The sequence below is a fragment of the Sinocyclocheilus rhinocerous genome, unplaced genomic scaffold (assembly GCF_001515625.1).
Source record: "Sinocyclocheilus rhinocerous isolate Xijiao unplaced genomic scaffold, SAMN03320098_v1.1 scaffold716, whole genome shotgun sequence".
NCBI lineage: Eukaryota > Metazoa > Chordata > Actinopteri > Cypriniformes > Cyprinidae > Sinocyclocheilus > Sinocyclocheilus rhinocerous.
The window spans coordinates 192534-205036 of record NW_015647020.1 but is presented as its reverse complement, the minus strand read 5'-3'; the positions used below and the strand labels follow the sequence as shown (position 1 = coordinate 205036).

Below are 12503 nucleotides of genomic sequence, written 5' to 3'. Positions count from 1 at the left end.
ATTGTTTACAAGCCGTTATATTGACGTCTTTGCGCGGCTGAAACACTGATTGAGCGACTACATGAGGCAGGATACGGATTGTAAAGTTGTACTCTTTCTTTTAACTTATCTTCGGATGTTTAGTCATGTTTATTTTGTGCTGAAACTGGTATTAATGTGGAGGAGATGATCAGTTCACTTGCGCCTCGTGCTGCCGCATCTGTTGAACTGAGGCGCTACAGCGATCTGTCACTCCACATTAAACGGCGCCAAAATGGCATTTATTGTTTGAATACTGCAATACAATGGACATAAATTGAAATCTGAGACTTTGTTTCATATTAAAAGTACCAACGCACAATGCTTATTGCTATTTATTGGATGGGAGGTGCGCTTCAATATTCCATCCATTAACTGAAAACAGGATAGACTAATCGATTCTCGGGATTTAAGAACTGATATCGTTTCGTAAAAATGAGAATCGATAAAAATCGAGATATCGATATTTTTTACCCAGCCCTACTCCATACTGTACTTGTGATCGATGTGATACCGCTTCATTCACTGCTACGAATTGATGACAGTCAGATAAGTAAGATTTAAACCATGCCAATGCAATTCCACTAATGTCAACATAATTTTGTAGTCTACTCAAAAGAATGTTGTGGTCGATAGTGTCAAAAAGTGTTCTGTTCTGAGAGTTTGTTCAGCTAGTTTTCTGTAACAGGCCAGTGGTTGCTCTCTTAAGCTGCAAACGCAGATTGTTTTTCTTCAATATCAAATGCTTTCCCTAGTAAAAAAAAGTAATATATTTAAAATACATTTTTCATACGAAGTAGTTCAAATCTATTTACATATTTACTGATGTATCGCTCGCGACTTACTAATATAAAAGTTATAATTAAACTTTATTTGGAGTACTACTTGTGCACAATGCACATTTCTTAATATTAAGCCTAAAATGTGTTTTAATGTCACTACTGATGAGGATTGTATGATCTTTGTCTTTATGTCGGTCTTTAAATGCAAGATATTTAAAGTTTACCTGAAGTATACTTGCAATAGTTCCACTTTAGCACAATCAAATATATTTCAGTATCTTTAGTTGGACTTCAGCACTACTTCCACACAATTAAAGTTCATTAAGTACAAAATTAGTTGTTCCAATTTAGCAGACTTTTAAGTATATCAGTTTAGTATACTAAAAGTACAGTTGCAGTGTATTTTTAAGTACATAAATATGTAAATGTATTTGTAGTATATACTTAGCATGAAATAAATGCATTTCAAATCCATTTTAGTATAGGCCTATTTATTTTTCACTAGGGTTTACTTACTGATGTACAATCTGTTTAAATACTAAAAGACTTTTTCCTACAATCAGATCAGGAGAAGAGAACTGATTTTACACAGGAGGAAAACTGATAATTTGAATCAGTTTATGGAGGTACATGCTTTAAAATGCTTTGTGGAAAGACGTCAGAATCTCAGAGACGTTAGAGTGGTTCTTTTGACTTATAACAGCAAGCAACAAAATGGCAATGCACCAGCAATCACCACCCTAGAAACTGCACAACAATCACAAAGACAACACCCTTGGTACTAAATCAAAATAATTTAAAATCTTTCTGTCAGACTGTAATTTCACAAATAGCGGAAGTGAATCAGTGCTGTCGCGTCCTCTCTTCCTCTCTCTGTCTCGCTCTCTCTCTCTCTCTCTCTCGCTCACACACACAAACACACACACACCCACACCCTTGTGCAACTGTATGCAGGCTAGGCCAGTGGTTCTTAATCCTGGTCCTAGGGACCCCTGCTCTGTACATTTTGTATGTCTCCCTTATCTGACACACTGAGTTCAGTTCATGGAGCTCTCTCCTAACAAGCTGATGATCTCAATCAGGTGGGTCAAATAAGGGAAACATTGAAAATGTGCAGAGTGGGGGGTCCTCGGCACCAGGATTAAGAACCACTTGGGCTAGGCTATTGTGCAATGAAAATAACCCCATAGCACCATCTAGTGTCCAAGTTGTATGTTTTCAAATTTCGGCACACAATAGGCCAAAGAAGTAGAACATACATAAATAAATAATACTTGTTGTTGTTGTTGTAATAGCAATAATCAACATTACTATTTAGGAAAGACATTTATACCTTGTTTGTGTGGGGGACGCTAAGGGACCTGGATGATGGATAGGGTGGTGCTAGCAAAAAAAAAAAGGAGAATTACTGGTCTATAGTTAGAATGTAAAATGTTTTTTGATTTTCAAATATTTCAGATTATCAAAAATAAATCAGTTTAGGTGAATACAGTGATGCTTTGATTGGTGGAATTTTCTATACACTGCAGGGTCATGGATAGTGTATTTCACCAGAAAATGTGCTGTCATTTTATTCTACAGTCAGTGCAGTCATTTACAATAATTTATAATGGTTTTATGATTACTTTCATACAAAATAAGTCACATTACCAGAAATGCTTGATGTAGTATCCTTGAGGCTTTTCATGCTGAAAGAGTCCTTGATTCTGGTGTTCATAAAAGAGTGGGTACCATGCAGCCTAGCAACCACTTGCATCACAATGCATCACTGTTATCAGTACTATACAGCATGCTAGCATCATGGTGGTGAGTTTTGCACAGACTTTCTTCAGAAAATGTAAAAATCAACTTTCTACATTTTTGATCTTCTGTTTTCTTCGTACAGAGTCCAGGAACGCATATCTGTTGGCAGTACTTCTACGCCACTGTCAAATACACACATCAACGACACACACACATCATCGCACAGCAAGCACACACACTCTCCCTCCAGAATCCATTCCAGCAGCAGCTTGAGCCTGATTCATCACAGCTCGCAGCACAGTATCAAAGACTCACCCTGCAGCCGAGAGAGAAGCTGGATCACTGCTGAACTGTCTGATAAAAGTAACTTTGAGCCGAAGAACTTGCTTAGTCTTTTTGATGAGGCCACCCTAGAAAGCAAGCCTTGAGTTGTGAATGCAACACTTCTATCAGTATATAGCCAATGTCTAATTTTAAATTGCCATCTGACCTTTTGTAAGATAACTTTCCTTTATGTGGGGAAACATTCAAACCTGGTTTGATTATAGTTTTTCTTGTTTTTGTTTGTTTGTTTTTTGGCTGGTGCAAGTGTGGCATAGTTTGCCAAGACCTCAGAAGACTTGAGATACATGTATATCTTTAAGAGAAAATTATATCCTGTGTAAATTGTACAGAAATTTTGCAACATGTTTTTCAACATGTTGGCATTTCTGTCAGAATAAACCAACTCGTTCAATGATTTGACACTCAATTAAAAGACTGTATGGAAAAAGCATCAACACACCACTCCTAAGTTACTCTTTCCTATAATAAGTTTTATTAGCATTCGGCCGGGGTCACTTCAGACAAAGCAGAGCAACCCCACAAGCAGAAAAATACACACACATTTATGCCTTGCTGTTTTTGTTAAAAAATAACCAAGTTACATGAGGTGTGCATAAGCTGAACAGTTTCTACAATTTGATTGATTACACTCATCTGGGCTGATAGTGGCAGTTGATGTTTCCTAGTGTTAATTACTGAAGTCTAGACTGTTTAATCATGATATGCATAAACCATTGGCCTCTTCAATTCTAACACACTAGTTCCAATTTCTCTGGGGGCCTATTGTTTCAGTGTTACTTTTTACCTTCCTAGAAGCATAAGCATGCACAGGGACATTTTAGTTTTTTTTTTTTTTTCTGATTAAAGCATAAGTATAGAACGTTTTTCTGTAAATTTCCAATAAAATGTTTACATTAACACAATTTAAAATAAAATGTTTATTAAATTGGGAAATAGCTACTGAAAGACAACTGAATTGCTTCTTTTTAAGATTACACTCAAGTGTGAACATCCTGTGAACAAAATACATTGCTTAGTTTGTTTTGCAGATCGAGGGCAATATTTTTTATTGAGCAGTAGAATCTAAATATACAATTTATAAATAAACATTTATAGTTTTGCTGAATATTGCAGTCCTACTTAGTTTGTAAGGTTGAATAAAATTGTTGATTCAGTTATCTGTATTTGGCGATATGATGTAATGGTGTAGAAGCCTGTGAAAATAATGTTTTAATTTGGCATGAGTGCAAAAACAATCCGTTTTGTAGCTTATATTTCCAGATTGTGATTGAAGTGAGTTTCAGGAATATAATATAAAAAATATTTTTAAAAGTATTAAACTGCAAATGCAAGTGTTTATTGAATGCATTGTTAAATAAACAACTTTGTTTTAAAAAACAACTTTCCAATTAAAAACTAAATAAAAGTTTAGGAATTTTCTGTGGAATTTTCTATTTTTCATATAATATGCAATGACCAGATATAATATGATGGTAATTTGTATGATTCATAGACTTAAATTACTTCTTTTTTTTTTTTTCAATTCAAGTTTTTAAATATATTCCAAATAAAAGTTGCAGAATAACTTGCTCTTCCTGTGAAAGGCACATTGCTCTAACTTTAATATTTAGACAGTAAAATCTATCAACTTGAATAATGTTACAATTAAAAGGAAATTTTTTAGGATTCTTTAAAGGGAAAAACTCAGAAGTAAAGAAGAATTAAATAAAATAATAAACAAACAAAAATTTGAGCAAATACTCAAACTCAGACAACAGCAATTTGCATTTGGAGAAAAAAACTGGCAAATACTTGGCAACACAATTAAAAGCAGCAAACTGAAAAAAAAATCAATCATTACATCTATTACAAATCAATCAGGCAATATAACTCAAAATGCATCTGAAATGATTTATTTAGGTTATATTACTCAAAACTCCATACTACAGACCAGAATGCATCGTTGGAAAAAGTAAAATCTTTTCTGTGGGATGTCTCCATGCTGCAGGTATCACAAATGCAATCAGAACAATTAGAAAAACATTTATGCATTCAGGAAACACAAAAGCACTTAATCACATACCAAATAAAGAATCACCTGGTCCAGACAGTTTCCCAGCAGAGTTCAAACTGCCAATGTTTCTCTCATTCCAAAACCAAACGGGCATTACAGCCAATGTTCCAGCTATTGTACAGTATCTTTAATTAATGTAGACTTGAAAAGCATCAGCAAGGTACTGGTAGGTAGACTGGAATCTGTGAATTCAACCTTGTTACACCCCGATCAAACTAGAACAGTTCCTCTAACACAAACAGAACACCATTTTTAATTGTATTTCTAGATAAAATGCCTTTGATAGGGTAGAATGGTCCTGGGCCACTTATACAATGAAGGCCTGTTCATGACCTTCGATCTTATTCAGTCAAAATGCAATTTACCACATCATACATTCAATATATACATTTAAATGAAGTCATAAAAAATAAATTGGTTCTGGTACTCTGAAAATGTTTTATTCCCCCATATACCCCACTATTAAATCTTTAAAACAAGATAAAATAATTCACAAAAATATACATTCTTAATAACTACAGAAAATTACAAAGTCACTCCAATTCAACAATGAGCTAACAACATAGGTACAGATCAAAATATTAACTGCCAAGAAGTTTGCAGCTATGTTTGTTCTGTCTTGCAATACCAAAATTCAAATGATTCAATACAGGATTATCCATAGAACACACAACACAACATACAATAAACTTCAGTGCATGCGTTACATAAAAAAAGAAATCTAATGAGTCAATTAATCAATAAATGAATAAATCTGTCCACTTGTTCAATACTTTTTGTTGGAGGACATAAGCAGGCTGTCAGACATTCTTGGGTTGTTACGCCCCGTTTAGGGTAAAGGCAAACACTCGAATGAACACACACAGGTACTCTCAGTCTTACTAACACGGTATGAAACTCACTAGCAAATTCAAGCAGAGCAAACAGCGAGTGAGCACAAGGCTGATGTAGGAAGTGATGAAGGAGGCTTTAATAGGTAGCTAAGAGTCAGCTTACCAGACAGGGCGTGGCACCAATTAGACTGCAGGAACCAATCAGTTTTCTTCCTGGACAGAAGACACACAAACACCTCCCAAAACAAAAGAAAACACAGAAATAGAACATTGGGGACGTAACACCCCCATACACAAGAATAAACATGTTTCATGTTTAAGGACAAGTTCTTGACAGAGAATCAACAATAACATTACCCTTGCCTTTCTTATACTTGATGTGCAAGTACAGAAGTTTCTGTAGAAATTTTTCTGATGTAGTGAAACTTGTATCCAGCCATGCCTGGGAAGCGTCGAAGTTCTCTCTTTGTCTGAAGTATGGGAAAATTAACAATGGCAGTGACTTTTGGCTTCTATTGGTCGTACAGTACCCTGTCTGACTTCTTTTCCTAAATGCCTAACAGTAGCATGGCAAAATTCACATTTGGCGAGGTTTAGAGTTAAATTAGCTTCTTGAAATCTAGTCTAACACTTCTACTAAATGTCGTCACTGTCTTTACTGTCTTCAAATGACTTTCTCAGGTCTCTGAATAACACACATCATCAAGATAGGCTTCACAATTATTCATATTGGACAGCACTTTACACATCAAACGTTGAAATGTTGCTGGAGCATTTCTAAGTCCGAAAGCTAATACCTTATACTGTAGGAAGGCATCTGGAGTAGCAAATGCTGAAATCTCAGATTTCCGACTTGCCAATAACCCTTGAGTAAGTCTAACTTGGTTACAAACTTCTCCCAATTCTGACAATACAAGCTTCTATTCTTGGAAGCAGATAGGAATCTGCTTTGGTGACCTGGTTAACCTTTCTGTAGTCTGTGCAGAAGCATGAGGACCCATCAGATTTAGGAATCATCAAGCACCGTGAGCACCAGGGACAAGAGCTAGGCACAGCTAAACCATGCTTCACAAGGTAGTCTATTTCCTGTTTCATTAACTCACGTTTCACAAGGTTTACGCGATAAGCATTTTGCTTAATTGGACAATGATCAGGCAACATCAATACCATGCTTTAATACAGAAGTTACAGTAGGCACGTCTGAGAAAAGTGAGGAAAATTTTCCAATTAACTGTAACACCTCATTTTGAGATGACTCGGGCAGGGGCGTAAATTTCGTCTAACAGTTGGGGGGGGACAATAAACATAAAATTTCTCAAGAGCAAGTTTTGAAGGGACACAAATAATACAGCTAAAAATTGTACTTGTAAGGATATGTATTCACAGAGGAAAGCCTTACTACTAGTAGCAGGGAGACCGTGCCAAATTAGACAACTTCAAGCTGTGGTTGCGCCACGACAGCGGTCGTGTCCGTTGTAGACATTACTATCAGTCACAGTGTTGTCAAGTCCGCGGTTTTCCCGGGGAATTGGGCTACTTTATCACTGTTGCCGCGGGTTGTTTTTCATGTCCGCGGGTTAAAGCGAACCCAATAATGTGTATTTTAACCCCCGGAACATCAGCCCTTGGCAACCCTTTCCCTCAAGCAGGTAACGTTATTATTGCTAACATAGCGACTCATCGAAAAATACATTGGCATCATCTGTTTTAAAGAGAAAATAATCACTTCATCTGATGTTTAAGTGAATAAAATAGCCTTGACAGACGTACTTACTGGAGTTCCACAACTATTGGCTTCTCTCTCACCGGACTTGTGTGTGTGTGTGATGTGAAAGAGGAAAGCAGGCATTTGGACCAAAGCACTGTGAGGCAAGGGAGGGGGAGACTCAAAATGTTTCTAAACTTCGAACGCATTTTTGCCCCATTTGCGTTTGTGTTGTTTTACTACTTACACAATTATTTAAAGTATAAAACATTAGTATTTACAATACACAGCGTGGTTTTTAATCATATTTTTAGGGGGGACAACCCTCAGATGGGGGGGTCCTGTCCCCCCCGACCCCCCCGGGATTTCCGCCTATGGACTAAATGGGAGAGTTTTGAACTTAAAGTTGCAAGGGTTTCTGAATTTTTGTAAGCGAGCACCGGATATGGCAGCACTGCCCAAACTAAGACCATCCACATATGGAGAATGAGCAGACGAAACAGCTTTTACAGGAACTGCTATAGTGGGAGAAGTTGAGGCACATCTAGCATCTAGTCTGAGCGTGAAACGTATGATTTCAACATGTTTATGTGGCAAACACGTGACTTTCGCTGCCTCTCAGGAGTTTGTACAACTTAATCTGTATCACTTAGTTTCTCTTCTATTTCATATGGGCCTGCAAACTTTGCTTGCAGTGAGGCACCCGACAAAGGCAATAACACAAGCACTTTATCACCAACCTCGAATGAATGTTTGACAGACTTTTAGTCATAATTATCCTTCATTTTGGACTGTGATGAGACTAAAGATTAACGTGCTAGCTTCCATGCAGAATGTAACCTTTCACGAATAGAACCGACATAATCTAGCACAAGGGTGGTAGACTTAGATGAGGGGGCCTCAGCGAGGAGATGCACTTGAAGCAACTTTAATGGTCCACGAAGGGAGTGTCCAAAGAATTAATTCAGCTGGACCCAAGGACTCTTGCACAGTGTTACGAAATGCAAACAACAAAAGTGGTAACTGCTCATCCCAATCTTTCTGATGTTGTAAACAATAAGTACGAATCATAGTCTCTAAGGTTTGGCGAAATCGTTCAATAACACCCTGAGACTGAGGATGATTAGCACTAGACACAGTGTGGGTAATGCTCAGTTCTTTCATTACCTTATGAAACAAAATGAGCGAATTCAACAAATGTTTGACTTTGGATTTTTACATGTCTTCTGAATTTCTGAAGATAGGCCTCCAGAACTAACTCATACGCACATAATACTGCCGCTTTAATCACATCATAATTCAATCTTTGACCAACAATTAAGACTATATCTGTAGCCAGTACTAAATTAGAAAATCAAATTCTTTGATTAAGTCTATATGGTGCCCTGGTGGCCTGTATACAGTAGCCAGTACAAATGTCAAAAGGGATTTATTACTCACAATAGATAACATTACATAAAGCACCATCACTTGAAACCAGACCTCTGGGTAATATTGTTTGCTTTGAAGTGGCATCTCTTCACTAATTGGTGTTCTTCTCGAGGAGAAGACCCACAGAGGTGCACCGTCAGTTCAGTGCTTCCAACAAGAAGGGTTGGAGAGGTGATTATTCCACCATAAAGGTGTACATGGCTGCTATATCGGCTGCAGGCACTGATTGTGTGTTTGGAAACATAAGACTAATTAGTTCAGTTGACTGCACAGACCCTCTGTCATATGGATTTGACACCTATTTCTGATATGCCTTCCCAATTTTCAGCTTCCTTGTCTTCAACCACTCTGCAAGAAAATAAATCAGCATCTACTTTGGTCTTTCCAGATCGATACCAAGTTATAAATGGCTACACAAACCAACCAGCCATGCCCAGTGACATTTAACTTGCTAAGTACATAGGTGAGTGGATTATTATCTGTACGGACTGTAAATTTAGCCCCATATGGACACAATTGCCCACTTCAATGCTAGGAACTCTTACTGGTGAATGGGATACTTACTGTATGTTCCAAATGACTCAGCTAACTACTGGTGAAGGCCACTGGCTACAGACCAGAGGGATGCTCCTGATATAAAACAGCTCCCAACCCATGTTGGCTAGCATCCACAAGTAACACATATGTTACTTGGATCAGCGAAAGCGGAGACAGGAACAGTAGTCAGACACTGAATGGTCTGGTGAACTGCTTCTGTACAAGAGGGAGTCCATCAGTCACCAAATGGCTCTGACTCTTTCAGGTAAATATTGGATGCATTTGTGTAGGCTTTCCTGTTTCGCTGTGTTGGAGCATACCCCTAGTGAGCTCTATAAGTGGTTTAAAATTTTTTGCATAATTAGCAATAAATCTACGATAATATCCACAGAACCCTAAAAAGGATCTTTGAGGTCCACAGGCTGAGGCCAGGTGGTGACAGCCCTAACCTTGTCTGGGTTGGTGGCAGTGACTTCAGCGGACACAATATGCCCAACATAACTCCATTTTGCTTGACAAAATTGACATTTATCCAAGGAAATTTTCAGATTGACTTCCTCCAGCCCCTCTAAAACCCTAAAGAGCTGGTCTTCATGCTCTTCCAAAGACAATGAAATCATCAAGTTCATGCATCCAAGTAAGGGTTTCTGCATGTTTTAAAAAGCTCTTAAAATGTCTTAATTTTGCCCTTCCACAAATAAAAGCCTAAGGCCCCGATCAGACAGAACGCATTTTTTGCAGTGAGAGGCGCCTTTTTAAAATTGTTTTCTATTGGCAGTGAGCGTTTTGCGTGCGGTTTATGCGCCCTGGGCGCCTCGTGTTTTAGCTGCCTGCTGCGCCTCGCGTTTTTGAAGGGACGCTCTAAGCGCCTGAAGTTGGGGGAAAAAAAGCAACTCTGAACAGAAAAGCGCCCGACATCATTCACGTTTTTTTCCAATGGAATGAATGGAGAGGCGAGCCTTCCATTGTGCTGACGAAAGTTTACAGTTGCTTGGACACTGCAATGATGGAGGAGAAACTTTTTGTGGCTGTCGTGGGTTACCCGGAGTTGTAAATTTTTGTAAATTGCAAAGAAAAAAAGTTTCTGCTAATATGACAGTTTAACAGCAAACCAAAGAGCGCTCGCGCTACACTGACAGGACAGCTGATTCAGTGGTTGCCTAGCAACATTAAAAAAACCGCAGCGCACTGCTCTTTTTTTCTAAAATCAAACAAAAAAAGGCAGTGCGGTGCACCTCAAGTTTTCAGACCTGAAAAACGCGTTCTGTTTGATCGGGGCCTAAAAAGGTCTTAAATTGGAACAAAGTCTTAATAATAATTATATCTTTCTCAATATTTTTGTTTTGCAATACAAATATCTGAATATCCTTAAATCAAGATACATTTGAGATGCAAACTGAAGATATTAAGCTGTCAGCACCAAAAGCCTCATGGGCAGCGCACTGACATATAGCACTGTTGTGCTTTGGGTGACCCGAGTTCGAGTCCTGGCTCACAGTCCTTTCCCCATCCTACCCCCCCCCTTATTTTTTTTTAAAGAAGATATGAAGTCTTGTTTTCTGAGAAATTAAATAAAATAAAGTGAGCTTATGCTTAAAACAAGAACAAATATTTGCCAATGGGATATACTGTTCGTTGACTCACACCATCAAGTTTTTTCACACACCCTCCTCTTCCTCTTTCCTCTTAGCTCCCCTACATTATTACATAGTCTAACTGTGCTTCAACCCAAGTTCAGTGTAGTGAACAACCAGGTCCCACGGTCAATCAAGTCTCTAGTTTGCTAGTAAATATTTACAAAACTTGATTGTCAATTTTCAAACACTTTACCCAATGTGTTGTGTGGGCTAAGTTTAGGGATGGGGTTAAGGGTGGCCTGCCATGGTTTTAGCAAGTCGGATAAAGTGTTAAATGCTCCAAATACTGAAGCAAATGTTCTACTAATGTTAAACAAATAGTTCACCTATAAATGAAAATTACTGGACTGTGCATCATTACACTTTCAAGGTATGGACATAAACAAACAAACCCAAAAAAACATTGTTCTGCAAAAGATAGTAAGTCATACAGGTTTGGAACATATGGGTAAATGATGACACAATTTTAATTTTTGGGTGAACTATTTAACATGGTAATTCTCAGATATCAGTATGGATGCGTTTATATTCAGAAGTATCTCATTAGGTAAAAGATGTTCATATGACTGTAGCTAATAAATAACTAGATGATACACAATCCAAAGGTTAGAAGATTAAGGGTGGCCTGCCATGGTTTTAGCAAGTCGGATAAAGTGTTAAATGCTCCAAATACTGAAGCAAATGTTCTACTAATGTTAAACAAATAGTTCACCTATAAATGAAAATTACTGGACTGTGCATCATTACACTTTCAAGGTATGGACATAAACAAACAAACCCAAAAAAACATTGTTCTGCAAAAGATAGTAAGTCATACAGGTTTGGAACATATGGGTAAATGATGACACAATTTTAATTTTTGGGTGAATTTGGGTGAATAACATGGTAATTCTCAGATATCAGTATGGATGCGTTTATATTCAGAAGTATCTCATTAGGTAAAAGATGTTCATATGACTGTAGCTAATAAATAACTAGATGATACACAATCCAAAGGTTAGAAGATATAAAAGTGTTTTTTTTTTTTTTTTTGTTTGTTTGTTTTGTTTGTTTTTCTCAAAATGGGCAAGTCTAATGAATGAGTTTGTACAATATGTGTTTATGGTTGGTCTTGTCGGTTTCCTGTGGGGCTAAATTTTGGGGGGAGTTGAACTTTTTTGACATTTCTTATGGCTAGTATCTGCTTAGCTCATAACTCAAACCTGCAGTACAAAGTTCAGCCATGCCAGATGAGGGAGTGTCTGTAAGTGGACACTCTTGATTTGCAGAGGGTATTTTCAAGTTTGTTAATATCGATCAGGACATTGAAACGCCATAATTCCTTATTAGCCATGTGTGTCTCATAGTAGCAGCATTATAATAATACAGCTGTGCATAATTCAAAAGGGAAATTATGTGAAATACTGCAAAAAAACTGTG

The 12503-nt window shown here is 37.5% G+C and overlaps 1 protein-coding gene across 1 annotated transcript in view; it reads left to right on the top strand.

Annotated features, from left to right (window-relative positions):
* Positions 1-3696, top strand: part of pkmyt1 (protein kinase, membrane associated tyrosine/threonine 1) — a 29482-nt gene extending 25786 nt beyond the window's left edge. Inside the window, exon 8 of the mRNA XM_016512473.1 lies at positions 2686-3696. Coding sequence (XP_016367959.1) covers positions 2686-2971 — 286 coding nt within the window. The 3' untranslated portion in view covers positions 2972-3696. The remainder of the gene's footprint in view (positions 1-2685) is intronic.
* The last annotated feature ends 8807 nt before the right edge of the window (positions 3697-12503 follow it).